Below are 27,960 nucleotides of genomic sequence, written 5' to 3' on the forward strand. Positions count from 1 at the left end.
TAAGAGCTGTGAAATGACTGGTAGGAACAGCATATTTGAGTTTTAGTTACTTTGTTGTTTAAAGAGCATGACCATACTAAAATCATATATTAATTTTAGAGACATCGGAAAATAAGAAAATAACCTTTTACTTTATTTTGTTATGTTGTGATTAACTGTTTTATTATATTGTGACTATCTTTATCCAGAACAAATTATATTAGTCAGGGGCAGGTAGTTATCCAAGGTTTAAAAAATGTTGATGGCTTTAAGTCCATCTTACTTGCATTCATGGTAAAGTAATGATGCAGAAAAATATTTTTCTAGCAAATCATAAGCACCATAAAATATGAAAGTACTTTAATTGACAAAAATCTATTCAGAGATCCCAGTGTGCCATGTTAAAACTAATTGAATTCACTTAATCATTCACAAAACCGGTCAATTAAATGTAGATTTAAAGCCCAATGAACAAATGGTTCTAAGCTCACAATCAAGCTACAATTACAAGCAGACAAACCATGAAATCAAGTGCTTGTTCACATTAGTATAGGAAATTAAATGGTGTTCCAAAATGCTCAAGCCTGCATGCTACATTACGTGTTTGGAAGTGTAAGAAGGCCATAAAATGGTAAGTAAAATTCACCCGTGGCCAATGTTAATTTGAGCTGGGTTGCAGATGGTCAACTTCTTTGCAAATCAGGCCCATAATATCTGATTGTACAATACACAAAGATCAAAGCATTTCATGCACGCTAGGAAGCATATATGTGTGTGGGTATATTTCTGGTAGAAATAGGCTTCCTGATCCAGATCTTTAAAAGAACATTAGTTTCCCTTGATAAACATGACATCTTTCAGGTTTTCATGAAACTGTTTGCTCTTTTTAAATTCTAGTTTCTAAGTCTGTAACTATTTCATTAGCAGTTATGTAATAAAAGCATTTTTCCCACTCTGTAGTACCAATTTTCTTGTGATGAAGCCACAGAAGTCAAAAACATCACTACTACTGGTAGGGTGGATGATGGACGTTGGTATAAAGTGCAAATTAGGTAAGTTTTCTATTTTACTGTTGTCTGTGTTCAAAGATCATCTAGGTTGCATAATTAGTATAATGAATGGCAAAGATATCTCATTAGTTATGAGCAATACCTGAATGCGTGCAGTAAAATCATATTCTGGCAGTGTGGACTACAGCACATCCTTGGAAATAACTTTTAAAACTACAGTACAGTGTTATCACATCTCTGATGTGCTTAATGTACTTAAATAAGTTCATTTTCGTTGAAATCATGTACCGTAACAGACAGGCAGGGAAGCTGCTGTGCAGCAGGTCCAAGCTATTTAGTCCAGGAAAGGGTTGAATTTCTGACATTACAATGGTCATTGATAGAAAAATCTTGGAAAATAGATAAGTGGAAGCAGCACCATGACTTTTGTTACTGTCACTGATTTGCAACTACAGGGAAATTAAGCATCAGTCTCAGTGCCTTCAGATGCCTAGTTCCTGTTAGAAAGCTTAAAATAGGTCCAAGCACTCCAGTCCAGCAAGAAGAAAGAGAGCTAGCTGGCTGCTTGTCTCAGGAATAAATGACTCCCTAAAATGTTTGTGAAGGGGTACAGAAGGAACAAAAGTATTTTACTGGAATAAGCCTTTTATAGCTGTATCTGTCCAAAAGTAGCTAAATGAAGCACTTTTGCAGGGCAACTACAACTGGACCCTTAGTGGCTATGGGAAACCATAGTTGTGATTGTAGCCATTATATTGTGCCTTGCTGACCGAGATGTGGCAGTGAGTAGTCAGTGAGAAGGACCAGAGTTTGTTGCTGCATTTCATCTGGCATTGCTGGCATATATTTTTCCAATATGGTTAACCAGGGTCAGGCTCCAGACCACATGGTAAGACAATGCAAACTTAACACAAGGAGCAAAAGCCAGTCACTGCATTTGTGCTTATCACCCAAAATGGGAACAACATAAAACCAAACTGTGCTAACAGAAGCTAATAGCAAGTGTAAGGTTCTCTCTGACAAGGAAGGAAGACACCTCTGTGATACTGATAAATGTGGGATTCTATAAATGATTAATAACATAGGCAGTTCTGTTTATTTCTCTGGTTTTTAATCCCTCTCAATCTCAAAATAAAGTGGAATTGGATTCTTTTTTTAGAGAAGGTATATAAGGATGATAAAGGCATTAAGCAGCTTTTGTACGAACAATGACTAAATAATCAAAGTCTCTGCAAGTCTGTTAAAGACAATGGAGGGAAATACCAAACAAATCTAAAAAATCCCAGGTGACACAGAGAAAGTGGATAAGAACTGGAGACAAAAATTTTAGTCTGTTAGCTAGTTTAATCCATTAGAATACTGTTGTTGTTCCTTCATTGTTCATTTTAAGAAAGATTTAAGATCCTGAAGATAACAAAACTCTGAATACAAGAACCCTCAGCACGGTAGGAGATTTTAAGAAAAACATCCTTCCCCTGGTGCCAGAGAATTAGAGCTGCCATGTCATTGACATTACTTGGGAATGCATTAACTACCATAATGTGAGTGCACCTCTTATATGCATTTTTCCGCAGCTCCATTGAGCAGAAAATAACTTGAATCTATAAATCAACCTATGTCAATAGCTGGAAAGAAAAACAGCCCAATTTCTATTTCTGGTGTTCCTTTTGAGCCTGAAAAGGAAGGAAGTTATCTTCTTTCATTTTCAGATAATGGTAATTATTTCAGAACAGCTCAAGTAAGATGGGCCACACTGATTTTTGCTGTTGAAAGAGACAGAATGCAGAGCATTTATGGGATTCAGGCTAATTAGTAAGTAATAATTAATCATTCTACTCACTTTAGTAGACTGAAAATGGTTTTAGGCATTGTTTTATGATGACATGCAGACAACACCAGGGTGGGGGCAGGAGGAGCATGTGTTGATCTGCTTGAGAGCAGAAAGTCCCTATAGAGAGATCTAGACTGGCTGGATCAATTGGCCAAGGCCAATTGTGTGAGGTTCAACAAGGCCAAGTGCTGGGTCCTGCACTTGGGTCATAACAACCCCATGCAACCCTAGAGACTTAGGGAAGCGTGGCTGGAAAGCTGACTGGCAGAAAAGGAGCTGGGAATACTGGTCTATAGCTGGCTTGTATCAGAAACAGTGTGGCCAGCAGGACCAGGGAAGTGATCGTTCCCCTGTGCTCAGCACTGGTGAGATCACACCTTGAATACTGTTTTTAGTTCTGGGCCTCTCCCTACAAGAAAGACATTAAGGTGCTGGAGCGACTTCAGAGAAGGGCGCCAAACCTGACGAGGGACCTGGAGCACAAGTCTGATGAGGAGCAGCTGAGGGAACTGGGGTTATTTAGCCTGGAGAAAAGGAGGCTGAGGGGAGACCTTATCGCTGTCTACAACTACCTGAAAGGAGGTTGTAATGTGGTGGGTGTCGGTTTCTTCTCCAAAGTAACAAGTGATAGTACAAGAAGAAATGGCTTCAAGTTGTGCCAGGGGAGGTTTATTAGGAAAAAATCTTCAAGGAAAGGGTTATGAAGCATTGGAAGAGGCTGTCCAAGGAAGTGTTTCAGTCACCATCCCTGGACATATTTAAAAGTCGTGGCATATTTAAAAGATGTGGCAATTAAGGACATGGTTTAGCAGTGGACTTGGCAGTGTTAGGTTTACAGCTGGACTCAATGATCTTAAAGGTCTTTTCTAACTTAAATTATTCTATGATTCTAGGATTTAAAATCTAAATGGTGCAGATGTCAGAAAGATTTGGTTAGAAGCTGCTTCTTATTTTCAACTAGTGTATCTTCACATCTGCTTGAGTTAATTAAGAAAATGTATATGCTGTACAAAAAGTATAATAACCACTGCTTTACATACTTTTTTCTTTATTAAAAAATAAATATATATTGTTGACAATTATATTTGATAGAGTGACTCTTGAAATATGTGTGTTACTTTTTTCATGAAATTAACATTTAATTCAATCAACTGTAGTATAATACAGCATAGTAAAACTTAAAATAACCTTGGTGAAAAATTGCTGTAGCTTATTCAGCATCTGTCTAGAGCTTCACAAACATTATTTAATCTTCTCAGAAGTGATTTCCAGTGAGATAAGTAAGTTAAGTTTTTAACAATGGTATCTGGGAAACTGGCAAAGTCAGGATGGGAACGTAGGAGATACTAAGTATGGTAACATAATGGATATGCACAGTGTGGGATATTCTTTGTCATGCAGATGTTAAGTGTTATGAACAGACATCATGGGTAATACAAAAAATATGGTTTTCTACTACTTTGATGAAAGAAAATGCTCGTTCTCATTACTTAAAATATTCCTAATTGTTTGGAGCCCTTTTTATGTGGCTCTGTGACAGAAAGGTTTTTATCTTTCAAATTCACTAAAAGCATTGCATTTCAGCTACTGAAGACAAGCCATCTACAAAGGATCTATTGCCTCTACAGTATCGTATTAAATTAAAGAAATAGACTTAAAAGTAGTGAGTGTTGTGTAATACAAGTTGAAATACAGTGAAAATTAGATAGTGATAATATCTTCCTTTTCTGCTTACAGGGGAACATTTTACTGCTTCCTTTATCCCACAGAAATCATTCCTGGTGTGAATAAAAGAAATGTCACACCTTTTAAGGTTTGCAAATAAATGTGCATATTACTGTCAGACACTATACTATATCCAATTCCTGTAGTTCACCAGCATATTCATGCTGAAAGTAAAATTGTAACATTGCTGAAACACATTTTTCATGATGATGGAATATTGTGGCGGTAACAATTGTTAATAAAATTGAATATAATAAAAGAACTGGGTGTGCATCAAGATCTTGGATAGGTTGATAGTTTTGGATAGGATATATATTTTTTTGCATCAGATTAGGCTTTATTTATGTCATTGGCTGTTAAAACCAACATCTTGCCAAAGTTTGCCTCAAGAGTATTGTCTGAGAGTTCTGTTTTATGTCTAAGCTATTATAGTACATCTGTTTACTAAAACTAGTTGTTAATGAAAATCATTGAAGTTGTGTCATTCATATACCTGATTGTATGTTTTTGGTTTTCTTAAGTATATTACCAGGGAAGTGAAAGATTTACAGTGAAAAATGGATGTGCACTATTATCTCCTTTAACTCATAATATTTGTGATTTAAGGTTTACACTAGTTGACCAGAGGCCTTTTGGTGATTGATTGTCTTGGTTTTGAGATGTAGATGTTTTCTAATTCCTCTTGTCAGAAAAAGGTCTTTCTAATCGTGCCATAATGCAACATATGCTTGCTCTGGAGCTTGTATATTGCATGGTTTTGATAGCTTTTTATGAAGGCCTGAGATAATCCATATGGTGCAAAATATGCTGTATTTATTATTCTTCAGAATATGCTACAAAGCTCATATTTTCCCTAGGGCATTCAGGCAGTAAGAGAAGCAGATGATAGATAAAGTGGTTAGAAAAAATCGCAAATGCTTCTCTATTTTGTTTTCCATTTTGATTTGTTTTTTTTCTCTTTTACATTGGCCTTGATTTTTAACTTAGCAGCATATAGGTGAAGAGGTCATCCATCTGCTGTTTCATGTACCGTGTAAATGCCATGTACTCTACTTAATGAAAACATGCTTAATGAGCCATCTCCTTGAAAAACAGTGTAAGCCACAAGATATTAATAGCAATGGCTACTGCTTAATTAGAGTAGAAGTGCATTCAATATTTATAGAATGCTGTAAAATGTATATTCTTGGTGTAAGATAGCTTCATGGTCTATACATTTTCTGGACCTCTCCCAAGGAAGCCATCAATGGACTTGCATCAGCTGCAAGACTTTTGTTGAAGTACTTGGACGTACGCAGGATTAAGCCTGATTTATATTTATTACCAATACAAAGGATTTAGCAAGTTGTTGGACTTCTAAGCTGGCCACTGACAGGTCATCTTTTCCAAGGTATGGCTGCATTGGTCTTTCATGCAGTCCCTCCTAAAGGGCTTAGTGCAAAACTCAGAGTGTATGAAATACAACACAAGTGCAGACTTATTTCATAATTTCTCTTTTTTATGTAGTCTGAAACTTCCCACCTCAATGATCTTACTTAGAAAAAGTCCAGTTTATTAGATTTAGTCCAATGTATTTATGATTTATTAACACTGGTAATAAAATAATGCTTCTTTTTTCCTAAATTGCATTGTCTTGATTCCTAATTGTTATATCTGCTACTGACTGTTCAGTATCCATTGCGGAGAAGCTAAATCAATGAAAATAAATTAATTTGAGAATATGGTTTAGATGTAGATGCATTTTTACGTAAAACAAATTAAATTATGAGAACTTTTGAAATAATTATACTAATGTCAAGACCTGGATTTGTAAGGTAGAAAATGGGAATAAGTAGATAATGAAATAACACGAGAATTGGAAGGATTATTTTCTTTGGTTTGGTTTGAGTGTGGACAGAGATAAAGAAATTTAGACTAAAATACTTATGGTGACTATCACACAGGTGAAGAGGAAGAATTGAAGAATATCCCACAGAAAGTGTATTCTGGAATACATCCGAAAGAAGAAAGATACTCAATTTTTGACAATAAAGAGTGGCTATTGGCACAAGTAGCTCAAAAAGTGGAAAACTAGGTGCTGAAGATTTCTGTTACACAAAGTGACACTATTAATGCCCACTAGCAGAGCATGGCAGTGCTACAGAAATGGCAATGCTGGATTAAAGCATTAGAATCAATCAAAATTCTGATTTATGAACTCTGAGATTAAAAATAAATACGAACCAAAAAACATTAAATGGAGGAAAAGTTTTGAAATCTTGCTAGTCAGAATATATATTTGTTTTCCTGCTCATTCTACTAACCTGCACAATACATTTAGAGATAATTTGATTTTAATCCTTTCAGAGATAACTAGAAGGGGAGCTGGGCTAATACCATTCCCTCCTGTGACTAATTTTATTCATTACTTTGTCTCATAAATACTTGATAACTTAAATGTAGCTTAATGTATCTTTCTATTTGGAGGTCAAGTGTTCAGAGTAAGTGGTGGTGCTTCTTAAGAATAAATGTTCAGTGAAGTTTTCAGATTATGCTATTTTTTGTCCGAGAACCTAATCCTTCCTTTTTAATGACCTACGGCACTATGCAGATAATCACTTTACAGAAGCTAGAGAGGAATAGCAGTGGAAGTAGAAATACTGCATCTACTAAAAATCATTAGAACAGTTAAACAAAAACAAACTTAGATAAGCAGATTGGTCTATACACAGGTTGAAAACTGAGAATGCATTGATGATACCTGCTGCTGAAGAAATATTAAGGAAAGCTATAAGGAAGCAATGAAATCATACTTAGTTTGCTTTGTGAGTAAGCATTGATTCCTGCAGCTGGAGATTATTTTAGTGTAAAAGTACCAGAGATTAGTTTCGTATACAGTGTATCAATGCAGCTATCTTCTACTAGTCTTAGGTATTTTTTAAGTACCAATTAGATTTTTGGTTTTGTTTGTTTGTTTTTTGAAAAGAGAACATCTCAAACTTCAGTATTAGACCTACGTTACCAAAACTATCATCTATTCTTTGAAATGTCATTATCGTGAAAAACAAAATAGATTTTTATATTTTTTATTCACAAGCTATTTTTTTTCCTTACTTGCAAGTGCCTTTCTTTTTCTGTCTTTAGTAGAAAAAGCAAAGAAACAACATGCCCTTTCTTACCTACTGCTGCATATCACTAAATTCCATACCTTTTAAAGATATTATCTCAACAAATTATATATTTGCTGGAGGCTGGAGCAGACCTAATATATATAATGCACACAATCCAGTAATTACTTTTATAAACTTGAATGTGGTGAGACCTTTGACTACCTAAACAAAGTGATTTTAAGTTCTCATGTTTTCACGTGTGATGTCAATATATTTTATACAATATATGCATATTAATTAAGAGTAACTGCACCAGATATCCCAAAGGGATCTTAGGGAAAAAACAGTGTAGCATATACAGAACATTTTATAGAACTTCATTTGAACACTACAGAAGAAGATACCATAGGCTACCATTTTTATCTAAGATAAAATTTCTAAAATTTATTGATTTTAGAGTTTTAGGTCAGTTTAGGTCATTTGACCACCAAGGGACCACTAGGTTGACCTCTATGTCATAAATGATCAATATTTTGTTCAGAAGCCACTGACTTCAGCTAAATCAAACCCTTCTGCTTCTTACCTTCTTTTTTTCCCTGAGATACAATCTACTACAGTCAACTATTCCTAAACTCACAGCATTGGTGAAGAATTCATGTATCCAAAATATTCCATCTGGAAAACCCCAGCCAGTACTTCAGTGAAAAGCAGAAAATAGAAGCTGGGTAAAGATTCCTTTCTGACCCTGCTAACCCTGTCTTAGATATGTGACCCTGACTATATGAAAAAGCAGTGGCTGGCATCTAAGAGGTGTAATTCCCTCTCACTTCATAGATATGTTTTTTTGCCTGCTAGTTATTCTTTCACCACAAAACTCAAGTTCTGCTATTTGAGAGGTGTCCCACAGAACTGAGAAATAAAAATAATTAGCCAGTTCTGTACTGGGAGAAAAATGCTCTCAGGCACTGCATGTGACATCCAGAAGCCTGAAGGTCTGAGTTCTATGAAAACCGTTGGACTGAGGCAGATATGAGGCAGCATGAGTATTTGAAATACGATGCAAGCCACCCTTTTCTCACTGAAGAAAGAGGGATATGCAGAGAGCAGGACAAGCAAGCACTATAGCTGTTTTTTACTCAAATGGTGCAGTGTGAATACTGCACACTCTTAACTCCTACTAGTAAGAAGGAAGCTGTCTTTCTACTTCACCCACATGATTCCCTTTCAGTCAGAGTCATCTGGAGACAGGGACATTGCTCCTCTTCTGAAAGCAAATAAGCTTTGTCTCCCTGAGGGACAGGACAGAGCTTGCAGACAATCTGCAACAACAGCGCAGACTGGAGAAAAAGTGGAAAAAAAAACAAAAGGCAAAGAATCTGCCTGCTCTAGGAAGTAAGCACTAAGGTGAGCCTTGTAAGATCAGGGGAGGAAGGTGATTTTGTTTGAGACCATCAGTATTTATTCAAGCTATAGAATAAATTTCCTTTGGAGCCTTTTATTTAATTTATCAGACTTATTTCTACATCTTCTTTATTTTAAAAGTTACCTTTTAAAAATCTGGTCATTTTGTGCTCTAAACAAAGTCTATCATCAAAGAGGGGGCTCCTTTTATTTCTTTTTGGATAAGTCATTTCAGGAAAAGGGGGACAATTCAGAAACTCCTTAAGGGGAGACTTGTGGCCTTGGGTTTTCTTTTCCTTTTTCCTTTTCCCTGTTTTTTCTCTTTTCTATTTTTCCATGTTCAAGCTGCTTTGTTCCCCCCCTCCTTTTTTTTTTTTTTTATCTTGCTACTGGTTCATATGGCCAGAGCTCATATAGAGAACTGATCCACTTAAAATATATGCTTTTGTTTTGTTTTCAGTTGAATTATTTCCTTAATGCTGTGCAAAGAAGGGAGAAGGAACACAGGAATGCCATGGGATAAAGGCAGGAACTAACCCTTTTGTATAAATTGCCAGTCAAACCACATCAATAGATGTATAAGAAGTGCCAGTGAGGTGATTCAGGCCTCCATTCACTTTCAGAATTTCTCTAAAATGGTAGCTTAAAGCTCGTCTTCTTAAAATGAGCAATTTACCTTTCTTTCAGAAACAAGCTTTTTTTCAGAAAAAAAAATCTTACTCTTATCCTGCTGATGTTACATGAATGTACTCCTTTCAAATATTGTCTAGTAAAGATCCCAGTTCTGCATTCTGTCAGAATACCTTTTGCTATTCTGTAGTCTCTACAAGAAATACTTTATTCGTTCAGCAAGAACTAAGAATTCACAAAGAAAGAAGGAATAGTGGAAATGGGCAAAACCTAGAAACTATGAAAGAGAACCTTGGAATTAATAGTTTCAGATATTGCAGGTTGTTTCCAGAAACTGAGAATATTGAAAGTAAAATTTCTTCTTGCATAACTGTCTCAGTATACAAAAAAAATCTGCACTGATCAAATCTAAGAAAACAAAGGATTAAAACTAAGTGCATTTGTTTGCAACTAAATAATATTATTATACTTTGCATCAATGTAATGTGAAAAAGTCTTAATTAGAATGAAAAGCCATCAGGAAATCAAAGCTCAATATGTTGTCCATGTTTTTTATATTCCACAAAGAGCGCCTATTTTTCATAAACTTCATATGAGTCAACAGAGAATAAACAACTGCCTTTTTTAAATGATGTAATTGAACACAATGGATTTAATTGTACTAAATTGATCGTAATAGCAGTTAATAGCAACTTAATACCACCAATTAGTTTGATACAAACTGTTGTTTTACAGTCTCTTTAAGATAAAAGCTCAATTAGTTAGTCAGACCACATCTTGGGTACAAATCACATTCTATATCTTTTCAAAACTCTGCCATCAAAGGAGACATTCAGAAGTTAAAATTTAGAATCATCAAAGCGACAAATCCTGTATATCGTTTATAGTGATCTATTCTTGCTCAGATTATTTATCAAAATAAATACTAGAAATGTTCCTGTCACTGCTACTTTCTTTTCCTTTGGATCTCAAAAGAGCTCATTAGTCTCACTTCTAAGAATGAAAAATTTCTGCTTTAATTTCAAAAACAATTTATTGTAGGGACAGAAATGTAAAAACAATACAGTATGACTCTAATAACAGACAGCATACCTAAAACTTTGTCCTGTATTATTTTATGAGTAACATCAAAGTCTGGTTATTGATATGAAAAGTGGGTTCAGTGTTCTGTGGCTGCCTTGGCCCCATGTCACAAGCACAGAAATGATCTTATGGAGAACACAGACAGGATATAGAGACCAGAAATAATGTTGGCCAGCAGAGCTCGTGGACATATGCATCTCCACTGTGTAATTATTTCTTATTCAGTGCAGCTTTTCAGTTTCACTTAAAATAAAATGTTGGTGTTGCAAATCTAGATCCAAGCCTAAACTTGCCACTGTCTTTATGCTTGAATACAATACTCTCATTTGGGCCAGGCTGTTCACTAAATGACATTTTATTTACATCAATTTGAAATAAGTGCATATTGTTTTTTAAGTTTAATTTCTGTAAACAACATTTAAGGCTGTTACAATGTGAGCAGAAGGTAACTTGAAGCTCTCCCAAGTGCAAAGACAGAAATGGCCGCAAACATAGATTATTGTTTTTTCTTTAGCTAAATCTGTAGTAGTAAATAAAAATGAAATTTGAAAACTATTCTCTGGACCTGCAGCCAAATGGCAGGTCCCAGATTGTGTCTATAAAAATACTTATTGCAAAATAGGTTGGCAACATTTAAACTAGGAATGATTCCTGAATTGCAGTAACCTGTGAACTTGTTCAGTTTCAGAAATGGAGATAATAGCTAGCCTGGGTGGCAGCTCTAATAGGAACTGTGATAATATCATAAAAATATGGATGATTATATGTCAGGACTTGAACTCATGTTGTGGACCTTTTTACTTTAGTAATATAAGTGTAATCTCTGTGAAAAGAATAAGGGGGTGCCATATTTATTCATTCTTTAGAATATGAAACACATATTATTTTTCCACCTGTATTCTTAGAGCAGTTAATATGATGCCTTGTCATTAGCTTCATTTTCCTTATTTATTTAGTTAAATCATTCTCTAAGACCAGAGTAAGACATCAGCTCCAAGTTCAGGAAATATGAGTCTGCTGTCAGAGAGAATGAGAAAAAAATACATTGTTGACTCATTAGTACATCTGCAACATGAAAGTGTGTGTTACCTGGTGTCTCAGAAGGGCACAGTCAGCACCAACAGATGTGAGCCATTTAAAATTATACATATTACTGCAGAGTAAAAAATTAGTGATTCTGAGAGTAACTGAAATGTACTCTATCTAAATAAATCTACTGAGGGAATATGAGATTCTGACTTATTTTCTAAATGTTATTACAATGGGGCTGGGTTTTGGGGTGGTTTGGGATTTTTTTTTTTGCTACATACATCTCCTACAGAAAAATGTCACAGGATGATAGAATCACAGGCTAATTCAGACCAGATGGGACCTCAGGAGGTCTCTTGTCCAAACTCCTGCACAAAGCAGGGACAGCCAAGGGGCCAAACCATGTTGCTCAGGGCTTTATTCAGTCAAGTTTTGAAAACCTCCAAGGGTGAAACCTGCACAACCTCTCTGAGCAGAGAGGTACAAATGTTTCAATCTTAAATTGTCTCAAACACCCTTGCAAAGCCTTAAGGTTTTTAAAACCAGTATTGGGTCAAAACTGATCCCACTTTTTAAATGTGTATTGAGAAAATGTAACTCTTGTCTGTGACAACAGGTCTATTGTTTTGTTACAATTTTACAACAATAAAAATCCTACCGCAAGGAGCAGTTTTAGTATGAAACCAGAAAATGAAATCTACTAGATACTGAGTGAAAACAGAGAGAAACATGAGTTAGATTTTATTTTTTTAAGCTAAAAAATCTGCAAAATAATAATTAAACACAGTGAAAGTGAAATGTTTCTCAGCTTTAATCAGTCAATCAGTAGTCTTTAATAAAAGCAGAGAACTTTGGGATTGTGTTTTAGAATATATGATAATAACACCTCTTTAATTCTTGTAGTTCAAAATTCATATTTGATATAGCTGTTCGCATACTTGTTGTTTTTGATTAATAGACTGAATATTAACATTACATCCTAAATAGTTCAAGGGTAATTAGTGAATTGTTTGTTGTTGTTTAGGATGATCAAAATGAAATAGTTAGAGATGAGTGAAAGTTTCAATCTTATTTCTAGAACAAGAGATTTCCCTTTCTTGTCAGGCAAACCAGATTAAAGCAGCTTTATTTCCAGCAAGGCTACACAGCATAACTGACATTTAATACTTTATCTGGGCATCCCCATTTCCCTCTTCCTCATCGCCCATTTATTTTATTATCTTTTTACCATTTTATTATAATCCCAAACATGTCATTTAATAACCACTAACAAATGCCAGCAAGTAAGGACATTATGTGAAAGGATTTGGATTTCGTGCAGACATTGTCATGTTTAGGTACCATTATCCCAACAGTTATCAAATTATTATCTGACCTTTCCATCCTTCCAACCTGTGAGGCATTAGGCAATGGATTTAATACTGTTTGAACAGAACTCATCTTCAGGTTATAATTAATAGGCCACTATTTAATCATTACATTTATGTGAGTATAAATGAGGAATCTGTGAGCTATTACTCCTGGGTTGGACTGAGGCACAATTACTGGTAGCTTAGCCAGCAAAAGTGCTTGAGAGTTGCTGTATGCATTTCCACATTTATAATTATGCAAAAAGCTCTGTCTTACTTGACCTTTAAAGCACCCAATGTGCTGATTGTAGAGAAAGTATTTTAAAAGTCTGATGGAAATTTCATAGAGTGTATATATGACTCAGTGATTGTATCATCAGCAAATGCTAAACAATAATGGTTTAAGGTTGTTATTCTAATTTGGCCAGACCCTGTTAGATTCAATCAAGCACAATCAAAGGTGCATGGCTGACATTCTAACAAGCTTAGGGCAAAGGCAGCTCATGCTATTGAATTGCATTAACTTGTTTTCTGACATAATGTACTGGGAATTAATTTCAAAATATGTTTATATATGCTCACAAAAATACCTCTGCATATCCTTCATAGAAGCTATTAAGAACAAGCTAGCAAATATGTCTAAAGCTAAGGTGAAGAGAACCACATTTGTAAATAGGATGCTTGTGCAATAGAAGTACATATGTGGTCATTTAATTAGTTACAGAGTTAGCATCTCAAAATGTGCAGAAGAAATAGTAATTAAAAAAAAAAATAAGCTGTTTGGGCAGCTTTTCTTCATTTAGTGAATCTGTTAATTATTTTTTTTTAAAAATGGCTGTCATTTTGCCTCCTGACCCTCTTCTTCTCTTAAGAATTGTGTTGCATTAAAACAAGTCCGTTTTAAAATATTTCAGAAATAATGTTATCCTATTATTATGCTTTTATTCATAAATATTATATCCTTTTACCAGAAACAGAATAAAATTTAGATATTAAAAAATCAATATTTTTTTTCCTTAGAACTCTAACCACAGCTTTCTACTGTAGAATGAAAATATCTAAGATGTCATACTGGGTTCAAGCCTTAGGAAAATCTGCTTGATCATTGCAAACAGAGCTACTGAGAATGCATGTATGAGTTGCACACAATATCAGCAAATTTCCTTTGTAAGCAAGTAATGAAAATCATGTGCTGAAGAACCTTGTGTATATGCTTAGATATACAACCATTGCATGATATCTACAAAACACGGTAGGAAAACATTCCTTTCCTTGACCAAAGTTGGCTACAATTTTCCCCTTTTTCTCATTCATGTTAGCTATTAATTAGCAAGTTTTTAAAAACTTTGTGAAAAAATGAGATGAAAACAAAAATAAAAACCTGAAACAATCCATTGAGAAGTTTTAGTCCATACAATTAAAATCCCAATTTATTTCTCTTCTTAAAGTTGATTTCACTAAGAAGCAAAACTTTATATTCTCTGCCTGAAATTATTTACCATAGGATGGGTAGACCTTTTTGCTTGCAAAAAAATTTGCAGTCCTTTCTGTTAAAAAGCTAATGCCATGTTTTCATATTTTTCTGAAAGTATCACAAAACAATTATACAGAAAAGAAACATGGAGAACTGTTTGCAAATGTTAAGTCTTTATCCTCTCAGTTAGAAATTATAGAAGACCTTATCAAATAGCATGTGGGAAATATTTTATACATCTTTATCTGTCAGAAGATAGTGAAGAAAACTCTTTGCCCTTTTTGTAACTAATACGTTTCAGAACAGGATAAGTGGAATTCCTACTTTGCCTATACCAACCTAGCTAAAATACAGACTGTTGGCATTGTGATTTTGTTTCGTATCTGCTATTTTCACATAGATTTTTTTGTGACACCTCTATTACAAAGACACATTAATATTTTTAAACATACAGCTGATTGAACTCTGATTTGTTTGGTGTGCAGAGAGAAGGACAGGCAAAAAGAAATTCCTACATGAAAAGCTGTTGTTTAGTTCTGATATTTCTTCACTGTTCCTCCTTTCATGAAGACAGAGTGCTTGCTGCCAGTTCGATATTGGAATGTAAATGAGCTTTGCATCATTAAGAAAAAATTGAAGAAAACCAAATAGTTTACTGTGCACCTTCTGTTTATTGTTAACAATTTATGCATGCTGTTAAGACTGACGCTGTTAAGAGGATATGTGTGGACAGGGAGAGAAGAAAGGGAATGTATATGTTAATTTCAGGACCTAATATTACTGCCTTCAGTTTTAGGAATAATGCTTTTTAAGATAAGTATTACAGATTATAGTAGGTCTGCAGTCTCTAAAATGCAGTTTGTTTTAAATTGCTTTTCTGGGTTATCTTTTTTGTAATGAAAAAGCAGGATATTTAAAATATTTTAAGTCAATGGATGTCTTTTTTTTTTTCAAATTACAAAACCTTCTTGTTATTGTTAAAAATTGCCAGCCTGTTTTATTCACCCATCGTTATGTGTTTTGGCTTTTTAAGCAATTATATTGTTCAGATTTACAATGTGGCTTCATTTTAATGGAAGTTCAGACCCCAAAGATACCAACTTACATCTTGTTAAACAGCTTATTTTATGTTTATGGTCTTTAATATAAAAACAGCTATTTACTTGATTTTCTTTCCTTATTGGTTTACTAACAACCTAATTAATTTGTCAGATACAGAGTAATGTAAACTATATATGGTGGTAAAACGTGCCTGTTTCTAAATCTATGCAGGCAAGGCATGGCACCGTGTGAAGCAGAAATGTCAGTCCTGGGGATATCTGCACAGACCAGTATGCCTAGCAATTTCTTGTCCGGTTCATATTGGCTTGAAACAGGATCCATATTTGTTGGTGGCTTGCCTCATCATTATGCAATTAAGCAGGTATATTTTTTCTTTTCATTTGTTTGTTATTTTGGGAGGAGCATATTGAACAGGTTATAACTGGGGAGGTTTGAACTATGCAAAAAATAAAAAAATTACTTGCAGCTTTTTGATGATTACATCTGAAGGATGAGTATGGTCCCTTGCAGAGTTTTGCTGGTGCCTGAGACATTGGTAAGTGAAGTGAGCAGAAACAGCATTCTGGCCTGAAACTATGATCTACATTCCTGTTTGACTTGAGTAGACAAGGAGCAAACACAATCAAATGTAGAGGACATACCTGTTACCTCAGGTGCTAGTTCTATTAAGATGTGAAGAGTGTAACTGCACTGGGTTCCATAACCAGAGAGGATCTCTTCTTGCATCCTGTGCTGGCACAGACAGTTGTGTGTAAAAATGGACCATGTGTGCAGGTAGGGCAAGGGTGCATGCAGGGGTGAGAATTAATATGCAATGGGCTGGCACGGAGCTGGGGAGCAAGTGAGCTGTGAAGGTGGTAAGATATGCACAGGGTCATGCAGAGCATTGGAGAGAAGTGGGACATTACCAAATTGTTGTTGTGGAGGAATTGGGGGGAGAGTCATCATAATAACAGATGAACATCACTTAAGTGGCTTCCAGCCAATGTTTTAATTTTTTTTTCAAAACTGGATGAGTGGTTTCTGTTGTAGTCTATGACACTCACACTGATCTAAGTCCCAGCCCCTGTAATTCATTTGAGACTGGCATCTTGCACCCAGGGGTCACTGAGACCAGCTCCTGGCAGCATGGCCCCTGTGCAGAGCAGTGCCCTGTGCAGAGCAGTTCCCGCTGGCTCTGCCTTCTACATCTTGTCAGGTGTCTGAGTATGGAGTCCCGCCCTATGCTCAAAGGGCTGTTTTCATACTATGTATAAATTTTTTAAATTAAATTGTTTGCACAAGGCACCAGTGGCTTGTTAGTCACATAGCTCCAAGTCAGCCTCTGATTTTCCCCTTATCTAAAGCCAACCACTGTTGCTGCCTGGATTGTTTCACCCTCTATGTGAACACTCTCAGATGTGTTACCAGAATGTAAATCTGTTCACCGTTACATAACAAAGATTATCTATGAGTCTTTATTTGTTTTCCATATGCAGTGGAATAAACTAAACTGTTAGTGCTGTGTTGGTATAGAATAGGTCTTATTTTTCTGAGCAGTGATCTTTGGATAAGATGTTGTTCCCCAACTGTAACAAAGTTAATCTGTGGGAATTTTTGGTTTTACAACTGTGTAGCAGAATCCTGTAGTCAGAGATGGACATACATAGTCCAGATTTCATTCTTCAAGCCACACTTTTGGGTAGGCTTCACCCTGTGACAATTATTTTAACCTTTTTATTTCTGTTCTGTTCTTCAGTAAGTGAAGGTCATCCTATAATGACAGAAATACAGTAATTTCAAGCACAGACATGGTTTTGATGCTGTTATTGTAATGCATCATTTCTAGATTGCTTTCACCTTATAATAAATTGTACAGTAATAAATGAAGCTGGAACCCAACTTAAAAGTTTTCATGAGTAGGTGCTCTTAAGGCTGCAAAATACTTAGCCAGAAGTATACTTCTAAATATGACATACTGGCATGAACAGAACACATCAGAACACATTTGTAGTTATATAACTTTTTCCTGAATTCAAATGTTCATACTCAAACTATCCTTTCATCTGGAATATTTTATCCTATTGGTTGCATAGAAAATTTTATTTACTATAGAAATATATGCGCAAGAAATGGTCTATACTAATAAGATATAAAGATGTTATCAATTTTTGAATGACATATCTCTTAAAGGCTAAGCAAAAAGTTTTTGGGGACCCCCCAAAGAATTTATAGGGAAGGATTAAAGAAGTTCTATCTGTAGGGTGTATTTAGGAGCAGGTAAAGAAGAAATTTGTTTGAGGATTATGCAAAATAATGTGTATGTGAGAAGGAAGTTTGAGATGATAACTAGCTAACAGCAAAATAAAATCCAGAAAAATAGGTTTACCTTAGGTAAGTTAAAATAGTGATAATACACAGCGGTTTAAGGGTAATATACTGCTGGCACTTTTTACCTATGTATGTGTTGGATTGTCATATCAAGATGGGCTTTCTTTAAGTGTGTTGCATTTCAATAGATTATTCTATTCTTAACACAGGATTAATAGGTGAAATGTTATGGTCCATGCTTGTTATTTAGATGAGGTTACAGATGTGGGACACATGCAAGTACTAAACCTGTTGATACTTAACCTCCCTCAGTACTTGGAAAGTGTATATTCAAATAACTTCCCCAAAAGATGAAAATACATCCTTGACTTTCTGTTGTCTCTGTAGTTTCCCATGAAGCTTTTTGCAGCTCATTGCTTTCTGTTTAAGATTACTTCAGCCTTTTATTTCACTTCATATTCTTTGTTCCTTTGTGATTTTTGTGTTCATTTTGATCTTAGTGTCTCATTTTGCTTAATTTGTACTTTTTGTAGCTTTGGGCAAGTTTAATTTTTCTTGGCTTCCTCATCAAAGTCTGTTGGCTATAAGCCACATACAGTCTATAAAGACTTTATTTTTCCTTTTTGTCGGGGAAAGGAGCACTGTCTGCCCAAGTTCTCTTTATGTGGGCTTTTCAATCCCAACAGTAGGAAGCCACTCCAGGAAGTTTATTTCTCATAATCTTTGACCCAGGCAGTCAGGCTTCTATTGTAAAACCTCCATCATCCCTGAAACAGAAAAGGTCTGTTTCTGACCTTCGTCCTGCAGTTCTCTTCAAGGGAGATTTCTACTCCAGCTGAGACTCTGCTTTTTCTGGCAAATGCTCTGATCACTCTTGGAGTCAGGTCTGATTAATGACCCGTGTGATATCCATAGTATCTGCCTAGTAATACATTGTCTTGTTTTAGATGAGCTCCTTCTCTCTCTGGAGTAGTTCGCCCTGCTGTTGCCTCTCATACTTTCCAATATTGGGGAAGTTGTAGAAAGCATTGACTTCAGACCCAAGACTGCTCCAGTTTCTGTCTCACAGGAGCTTCTAGCTGTCAGTGCCAGAAACTGTTGACACAGGAGTTCTGTATTCCTGGAATTGGCTTATGCTACACTATTAATTTCCAGGCTATATTTCTTTTCCTTTCTTTATGAGTGAAGTTTGATATGATCTGTGAAGCCCTCAGGGTAAGATATTTTATCCTCTGAGGATTTCCTATACTGCAATTTTCTAATCAGCTCTCAAGTGTCCATGCATTTTATCCACATTTATTTTTTGTCTGTATGTTTACTATTCGATATTGCTTAGAGTCAGAGTGCCCTCAGCATGTAAGGCAAGGTGCAACAATTATTCTGTGCCTTTCAATCTCAAAAAGTTGAAGCTTTCTTTTCCAAAAATGAAAGGGGAGATACCTCCCTATCTTGACTGTTTTTCCTTTAGTTCTTCAATGCCATTCTGTATAAGGAGTAAGGTAAGAGGTAGCCTTTTACACTTTCTTTAAGATGGAAAATTGTTTCAATCTTCCTTAAAGATTGGTTAGGAAACCGTAGGATCTTTTAGGAATTATTACCGTTTGTATGTACTCACTGAGGTGTTTTGAGTCTGTTCTGAACCTGGTTGACGTTCTGCCTATTATACACCAATTTGAATAGAAATATCAATAAACAAAGTCATGATAGTACTAGACTGGAAGGCTCAATAAGCACAAACTGCTTATGTTTCCACTGCCCAGGGTAATAACAGACTTAGCACACTATCAACAGAAGTTTTAATTTCCTTCCTAGTCACCCTCTACTGATTTCCCTGGTTGCTGCCGCTGCTTGGGATTGCACTTCAGAACAGATTACAGCCTTACCCTCAAGGCAGCGGTATATTTAAAAGAACACCTGTGAGATCTGAGCAAGCAATGCCATACTACCCAATAGATTTCTTCATTAATCAGAAGCTCTCAGATCTCCCAGATCTCTGTGCCCAGTGGCAGTGGTTGTTGGGGAGAAACACTAGAACAGTAGACCAAAGTAAAGTTATGGACTACTTAAGTAAACCAGTTATATGAAGTGTCATGGGTCCAGATAGGATGCATACAAGCATGTGCCACTGGCTGCTGTTATCACAAGGCTACTCTCTATCACCTCTGAAAGACTAGAGAAATCAGAGGATGTCCCTGATGACTGGCAAAACACAGATGCAATGTTATGTTCATAATCAAAAAGACCAAGGAGGAAGAACTGGGTAACCATGAGCTGGTGGGGCCAATGGCACAACTCAGATCCTGAGACAGTTGTAGGAACAAATGAAGGACAAGCAGGACCTTGGGAACAACCAGCATGAATTTGCCAAGGGGAAAATCTGCCTGACCAGTATGATTACCTTCTATATTGAGATGTCTGGCTTTATAGACAAAGGGAGGACAGTGGATATTCCTTTTTTGGTTTGGTTTGTTTTTTTGCCAGCTTCAGATCTCAACTCCTACATCACCTCCATCCAAGTGGGATGGGGGATGGGGAATGGAGGTTGTGGTTGGTCCATAACACTCATCTCTGCCCCTTCTTCCTCATACACATCAACAATTCTCTGATGTTACACACCCACAAGCCAAAGATAGAAAAAGTATTTGCCTGGATATGAACTAGAGAGCAAGGACCTGAAGATATGGGTAGAAAACGCAATAACAGGTACATGTGCTGGAACACCTTGGATGAATTCATCCAAGTTCAAGCACTGCAAACTGTTTCACGCACAGCAAGAAATTGTTTTTATGACTCTCTGTAAACTGTCCTTTGCAAAGCTTATTGGATTTATCTGACAGGATAGGAAGGCAGAGCTGAGCAGTCAGGAGGAAAGCTAAACTATAAATAGCTGCCTGGCAGACATTTCGTCCCGCTGCCTCTACACATTGAAAAAACTACCTTCCAATTCTGTGACAGCTTTGTTTATTACTCATGTTTAAATCGTATCCTATTTCTTTGTTAAAGAATGTGACAGGTATACTTCAGACTTGTCACATCGAAGAAACAGGTAAATGGCAAAATCAGTTAAACAGTTAAATACTGTCATCTTTTTAAAACATTGTTTTTTTAGAGCTGTTTATGGTAGCTGTTTTCTAAGATTAAAAAACAACAACAGGAAAATAGGAACCAAATTACACACAGAAAAAAAGACATTTTAAATCAGAAATTGTAAAAAAAACCAAAAAACATTATTTCTCAATCTCAACACATGTTTCAGAATAATTAATTTCATGCTAGGTCTAGTATCACTAATTGTTTCCATATCTTGTTCTTTTGCAGAGTAGATAAGATTGGTACACTCAAAGGGAAATTAAAGATTGTTTTCAAATACCTACAGCAACAGTTGACTGCAGTAATAGTGTTATTTCTGCTGCTATAATTGCTCCAATAATTTTTATATCTAGAGCTAATAGTGTTTTAGTATTAAGAATGTGAAATGTCATTATATCTTCATATTCCATTTCAACATACGCAGTTCTCCATAATTAAACTTTGCAAGTATTCAAACCGGGAAGTTTCAGAAGGAAAGGAAGCTTCTGTACCTGGAGAATAATCTTCTAAATAAAACAAAGATAAAAGATCGAGTGGAAAGTATGCAAATATATATGCAGGCTTTTGTATACAACATTACCAACGGGAAAACAGAAACAGATAATGAGTGATATGCTCAGGATTGTGGTGTGTTAGTGTTGTATAATAACTGAGACGGAAGTCATTACACATCCAAAGTCTCTCAGTTATACCAGCCCATACCTGGGTGAACTTTTTTGTGGAGGTACATATTTTAAGTACATAAGTATAAAATATGCTGTGCATATATAAGAAAAATATGGTTTTCTTATGAGAAAGAGATAGTGTGATATCACAAGCATATGATGCTGTGAAACTGCCCATTTAGCCTCAGAATATTCTCAGGTATTACCACATGTAGATGAAAATGTTTTAAAGATTTTAACAAATTATTCTTGAGACATAAAAAATGACATTCTTTGTCACAATTACTCATCCACTGAATTCAATAGTATTGAGTGAAGAAATAGTATAAAATAGGTATTACAAAACACAGAATCAGGCCCTTAATTTGGAATTATCTGAAAGCAGTTTGCTCTGTGTTACAGCTGCTTTGCTTCCATAGACCAAAGCAAAAGTAGCCGTTTATCTAGACATAGTTTATGATCCATGTCCCCTGCCAGACCATCACAAAGCAGTGGGAGAATTTAGTACAATCTGTGCACAATATTCAGGTTTGATTATCTGGCATTCACCTTATCTGATAAAGTTGCAGAATGGGGCTCTGACAGTAACTTTCACATAATAATATATAATAATATTAGATCTACATGATGATTTAGCATCCTCCTGCAGTAGTCATCAGATGTGAACAAATTACAGTGGTCCAGTTAGTGCTCCCTGGGCTGCAGTGTTCAACTTGAGAAGATTCCTGGAGAAGCCAACAAAGGAAAGGAGATCAGTTTTTTCATAGGACTACAAAGTGTACTAGACTGTTACATGGATGCAACTGTTTGCTACAGTGGCATAAGCAAGAGTAGAGAGTTTGAAACCTTAGAGAGGCCAGTTCTTGAACCTCCACAAATTCCCTGTTGTTCCACAGCACATCTGAAATTTTCATACTTAGTTATAAAGAATTATATGTTTTGTAAAACCATTTTATTTTGACAGAATTTTGACATATTACTTGCAAGTCAAACTGCCAGATCTTTTCATACAGTCCTCTAAGTTTAAAAAAAATAAATGTTCAATTTCTCTATTTTTTTTGATCAGTATTTTAATCAATGAGACCTATAGACTGGTTATAGTTTTTTTCATCAGATCATAAATCTGCTTGGTAATTGTTGTTATTTCATATTTTATATAATTTAAAGCATCATCTACTCCATGAGTTTAAGCTGTAGCTCAGAATAGACTAAGTGGGAGCTATTTGCCAGTCTTCACTGAAGGTGTAGTGGAATGTAGGTGCTCAGCTTGTAGTAGCGTTGCACTTCATTTTGAGGTTCTGCTCTGACACAGAAAGTGCAAGTGAACGGTGTTCACTCTTCTATCCAACATCTTCATGGGGTTTCAGTGCTACCTTGTGAAAACTGAGCTGTTCCTGTTTGTATCAATTCCAGCACCCATGGTTTGGTTTTTTTTTTAAAAAAAAAATAATAAAAAAAAAATGCCATTTTATTTATGCCACTCCCTTTTAATTTGACTTTCCTTATAGACACTATAGGTCTTTTAAGTCTGGTGTGTGATTACAGTGTTCAGAAAGGCTTTTTCAGAGAGCTTGTTGGTTTGAAATGCATTGTGCCTCCTCCTGAAGGATGTCTGATTTCTTCTTGGATCTTGACATGACAGCCTTAGATCCGGATGAGCTTTTTTCTTTCTAATGGCCTATTTAGGAGATGCTCTGGATCTGTCTTTGCATCATGCAAATGCTTATTCTAATAAAAGCTCTGCTTATTCTTCTGCAAATGTTTTATATATTTATGCGCTTTTATATAAATATACAGAGAAACTAAATAGATATTTGTCACATCACCAAAAATTAATCTTCTACATGTCATTCATTGTTTTACTGATTGCTGTCACATTTGCTGCCGCACATTCTTGAGAAGTCATGGTTTGCGTGCTCTGTTCTCATACAGTTAGTAATTTTCCTGAAATCAAGGGTACTGTCTCTCGAGTGAAGAGATAATTCTGCAGTCTTCTGCAGGGAGCTGCTGTTTTGACTATTTCAAATAGTTTATTCTGATCAGCAAACTTTTTCACCTCAGTACTTCATGCAATCTTAGATAAATTGTGAATGTCTTTAACAGGACTCAGATGGAAATATTTGTGACAGTTAACTTATGTGACAACCCACCTAATATTTGTAAATCTTGTTTCCTTTCTTTTAACTAGTTTATTAACCCAAAACAAGACCTTTCTGTATTTCCCATGACTATTAATTTTCTTTAATGGCTTTTGGTGGGAAGCCATACAATAATATTTTTGGAAATGAAATTAGCTATGTTGTTCAATGATTCGCTTGTACAGAGCCATTAATGTTTTTAATAATAATAATAATAGTAATAGTAGTAGTAATAATAATAGAGGAAGCATAGCTTTCACTTACAAAATTTTACACTGACTCTTTATGTCATGTTGTTCCGTGTTTTTGCTACTTGCATTCTTTATTATAACTTCTAGGAAAGTGCTGCTGAATACAGATTTGCTGGGTCTTACTTTGCTTCAACCATTTGGACATTTCTTTTTCCTTTTTTAAAAAATGGCTATCCTACTTGCCACTTTCTTGTATTTTGGTACTGAACACAATTTAAGTGAAAATTTACATACCATCTTTAAATAATTACAGGCTTCCTACTTTTAAGTTTTAATGAGCACTGGAACAACGTCCCCAAGGACAGGGTGGAGTCCCCATCACTGAAGGGTTTTGATATGTGATTGGAGAGGGTGCTAGATAATCTCATCTAGGTTCCCTTTCCTCTGAAAGGTTGAACCAAATGATCTTTTGAGATCCCTTTCAACTTGAGCTGTTCCTTGATCCTACAGTTCTTCAAGTGTTTTTTTCTGTCAAAAATAAATTAAATCCCAGACCCCTTTTGAATATGCATGGTTTAGATTTAATTTACCAGATATGTTTCCTTTACATTCTCCACCTATATTTTGGTCTGAAAGATGTCATCTAATAGTCTTCTTTATTCTGCCATTCTGTTATCCAAGCTCCCCTTTTTAAAAAATAATGTCTGGATTTTTTTAGATAGCATATACACAGTTATTTGAACTCAATGCAAGTCTTTTACTGTAACCTGCAAGTACTTTACCCATTATTTTTTCCTTTTATTTTTATCCTAAATAAAATCTTTCTGTTGCAGTTAAACTATTTTTGGTAGATTTTTAAGGGTATTTTTCTCCCAGAAGGACACTGAAGTTGAGTACATTATAGTCAGTGTTTTTAAGTGTATTTTTGATGGTTATGTGTTGAAACAGATCCTGTGCCTGGCTTAATGCAAAATTGAGAGTTATTTCTCTTGTGGTTTTTCTAATGGTTCCAAGAAACCATTATTTACAGCATCTAAAAATGTAGTCCCTGCGTCATATCTTGTCATGATTTCTTACCAGACTACTTGGGAGTAATTAAACTCTCCTATTACTGTGTTTTCTTCCTTACCCTTTCTAACCTGCTTCAGCATTTAACAAGCACTATCATCATCTTGTTTAGGTGATATATAATATTGTTCTAGCATCGTATTTTTCTTTCTGCATGAAAATTCAGTGCAAAAGGACTTATGTTACTTTGTATATATTCATTTGACTACTTTCTTTATATTGTCTTTTTTCTCTGGTGCACCCTACACCTTTCATGATTTTTACTCTTGCATCATAATATCCCAGTGTTTATTTTTCTACATTCACAATGCTTATCATATTCTTATTGTTTACTTTTTTCTTTTTAGAATTCAAGTGGTTTCCCAGAGGCAGTTACTTGTCTTTTGATAAGAAATAATGATTTAATGGTTTGACAGGAAGGGAGTTGTATTAGAAAGAACACAAATTGCTCTTATTACCTTTTTTTTTTTTTTTTTGGAGGTGGGGGGGGGGAGGGGGGAATATATTTACCTAGCTCAGTTTATCACATATATTTTGAATGTGAAATTTTCATTTTTAAAAATATTTTCCAGGTAAAATGTAATGGAATTAGATAGGTAAGACAGCTTTAATGTAATTGTGATATCCTGTAATTATATCTACTATATAATGGTAATACACTGTCTTGCCCTTTGATCCAAAAAGGAATACATATAGGACTTAAGATATTTTGCTACAAGTTCTAGATGTCTACAATGCTTTCCTGTTGGAATTATTCATCACTAGTATGCCAGCAGCTCTTAGCACCTAAGGGTGTGATCTTGCAGGTCTTCAAGGCTAAACAATAGAGGGAAGTGACACCATCAAGGAAAATCTAAAATGTTCCTGTAATACTGTGTTAGTTCTTCGTGTTCTTTCTTCCAAGTCAATCTGTGTTGTAAAGTCTGCACATGATGATTTTGAACATTGCAGTATTTGAGATATCAACTTAAAGAAGAGGTGTGTGCAGAGAGCATTTTAGTGAATAACACTGCTTTTATTTTTTTTTTTTCTAATTAGTTTAATCAGTATGCTTGTAGGCATATTATTGATTTGTTAATACTTTTTCTTACATCTGAATATGCCCATGTAAGTGTTTTGGAGAATGTATCACTGATGTATCTGCTTGAAACAAGTTTGAATTCTTGTTGAAACTCAGTATTAGTTCTGTGTGATTCTTAAAGTTAAAAAAAAATAAAATCAGCTCATACAGAATGCAGAATTTTTGTATTCTGCTAGTTACAGTAAAATCTAAACCTAGAATATATTAATCAGAATGTGCAATAAATCTTTCTTGTATGTCTGATAAATTCCAAATTTATAATATTGAAAATGCCAAATGGAAGGCATAAAAACATCAAGATCCCCTCAATTATTTTTATTCAGTTACTTTGAAAAGTTTATATTAATTTGGGTGATTTTACTAGTTGCAGATTGTGCTTCATATTTTATTAAGAAGATAGTTGAAACAAGTATTTTTGACACATAAATCAGACTTCTTATCAATTGTGAACATGTATATTAGAAGCAGCCATCTTTTTTTCTGCCTTTTCTCCAGCTATATTCTCTAATTTTTTTTACTACTTTTGTTAATTTCATTAGAGTTGTTTTAGAGAAGTCAGAATTTCATCTGTGTATATAAGCATGTATGTAGTATTACATTATGTAAATAGTAATATTAGTAATGCAAATACCTGTTATATGTTTTAACTATTGATACTAATATTAATATAATGTTAACATACTGTGTAATAATAATAATAATAATAATAATAACAATAACATCTATCTAAACCATAACAAAATAATCTTAAACCAGAAAGTAAAAATGTGCTTTACTATGTTAAGTACACAGATCAGAAAGTATTGCTGGTGAAGAATCGAGATCTTTTCTCAGTGATAATCTTCTGCATCAAATTTAAAGAGACATTTAAGGTTATATATAGCAATACATTTTCACATGTCTGTGCTTCACAGAAGTGTAAAAATCTCATTAATATCAACAATTCCACATAAAAAAAATGCATTTGCATTCCATATATATAATATGCCAGCAGTCCACAGTATAAACTGAGCACTATAAGCAAGATTAAAAATGTAATTCAGTCTCATTAGATAATGCTAGAATGCCAAGTTTATTATATTTATTACAGAGCTACAGATCACCCAAACCAGTGATATTATAGTCACACTGTAATCTAGCAGAAAATAAGCCAATGAACTTTATGGCCCTGGGCCATCTGTGCAGCGGGGCTCGGCTGGGAGCATCCGCACTGAGTCAGACCATTAAAAACAATGGGTCTGAACTCCAAAACTCTGGGCAGAATCAGGATGCTCAGCCAAATAGATTATTCCTGTTTCTTATTTCTATCAGAGTCTTGATATGCATGGCTTCAACCAAGCTCTCCAGAAGCTCTTTTATGCAGTTAGGAATAACCAGACCTCCCTGTTTGTACATGGGGAAATCAAATTGCCGAATCTTCGGAGTCTGAAATTAAGAGTGTGAGGAGAAAAAGAAATAAACTAGCAGTCTCCTGATAACCCTGAATGACGATGATTTGCCACTGTCTCACTGCAATCCCCTCAGAATTTTACTTTATGGAAGTATTTTTCTCAAAAGTACTTTGTTTCATACTTACAGTACCTGAACTCAGATTTGTGTGTTCTAAATGCTCGAGGCTAATCAGATAGCATCCTCAGTAAATTAAAAGACTGATACAAAGGCATCACTGAAATATCCCCTGTCTTGTTCTCTTGAGATAATTTAAACCCAAACCAAACCAAAACAAAACACATGGGGGAAGAGGGTGTAAGCAAA

The 27,960-nt window shown here is 35.2% G+C and overlaps 1 protein-coding gene across 1 annotated transcript in view; it reads left to right on the forward strand.

Moving 5' to 3' along the window:
• Positions 1-27,960, forward strand: part of EYS (eyes shut homolog) — a gene marked incomplete at its 5' end in the record, with an annotated part of 687,713 nt that overhangs the window by 407,218 nt on the left and 252,535 nt on the right. Inside the window, 2 exons of the mRNA XM_082048968.1 lie at positions 940-1,031; positions 15,873-16,023. Coding sequence (XP_081905094.1) covers positions 940-1,031; positions 15,873-16,023 — 243 coding nt within the window. The remainder of the gene's footprint in view (positions 1-939; positions 1,032-15,872; positions 16,024-27,960) is intronic.

This window comes from Streptopelia decaocto, assembly GCF_964273445.1.
Source record: "Streptopelia decaocto genome assembly, chromosome: 3".
NCBI classification, from domain to species: domain Eukaryota; kingdom Metazoa; phylum Chordata; class Aves; order Columbiformes; family Columbidae; genus Streptopelia; species Streptopelia decaocto.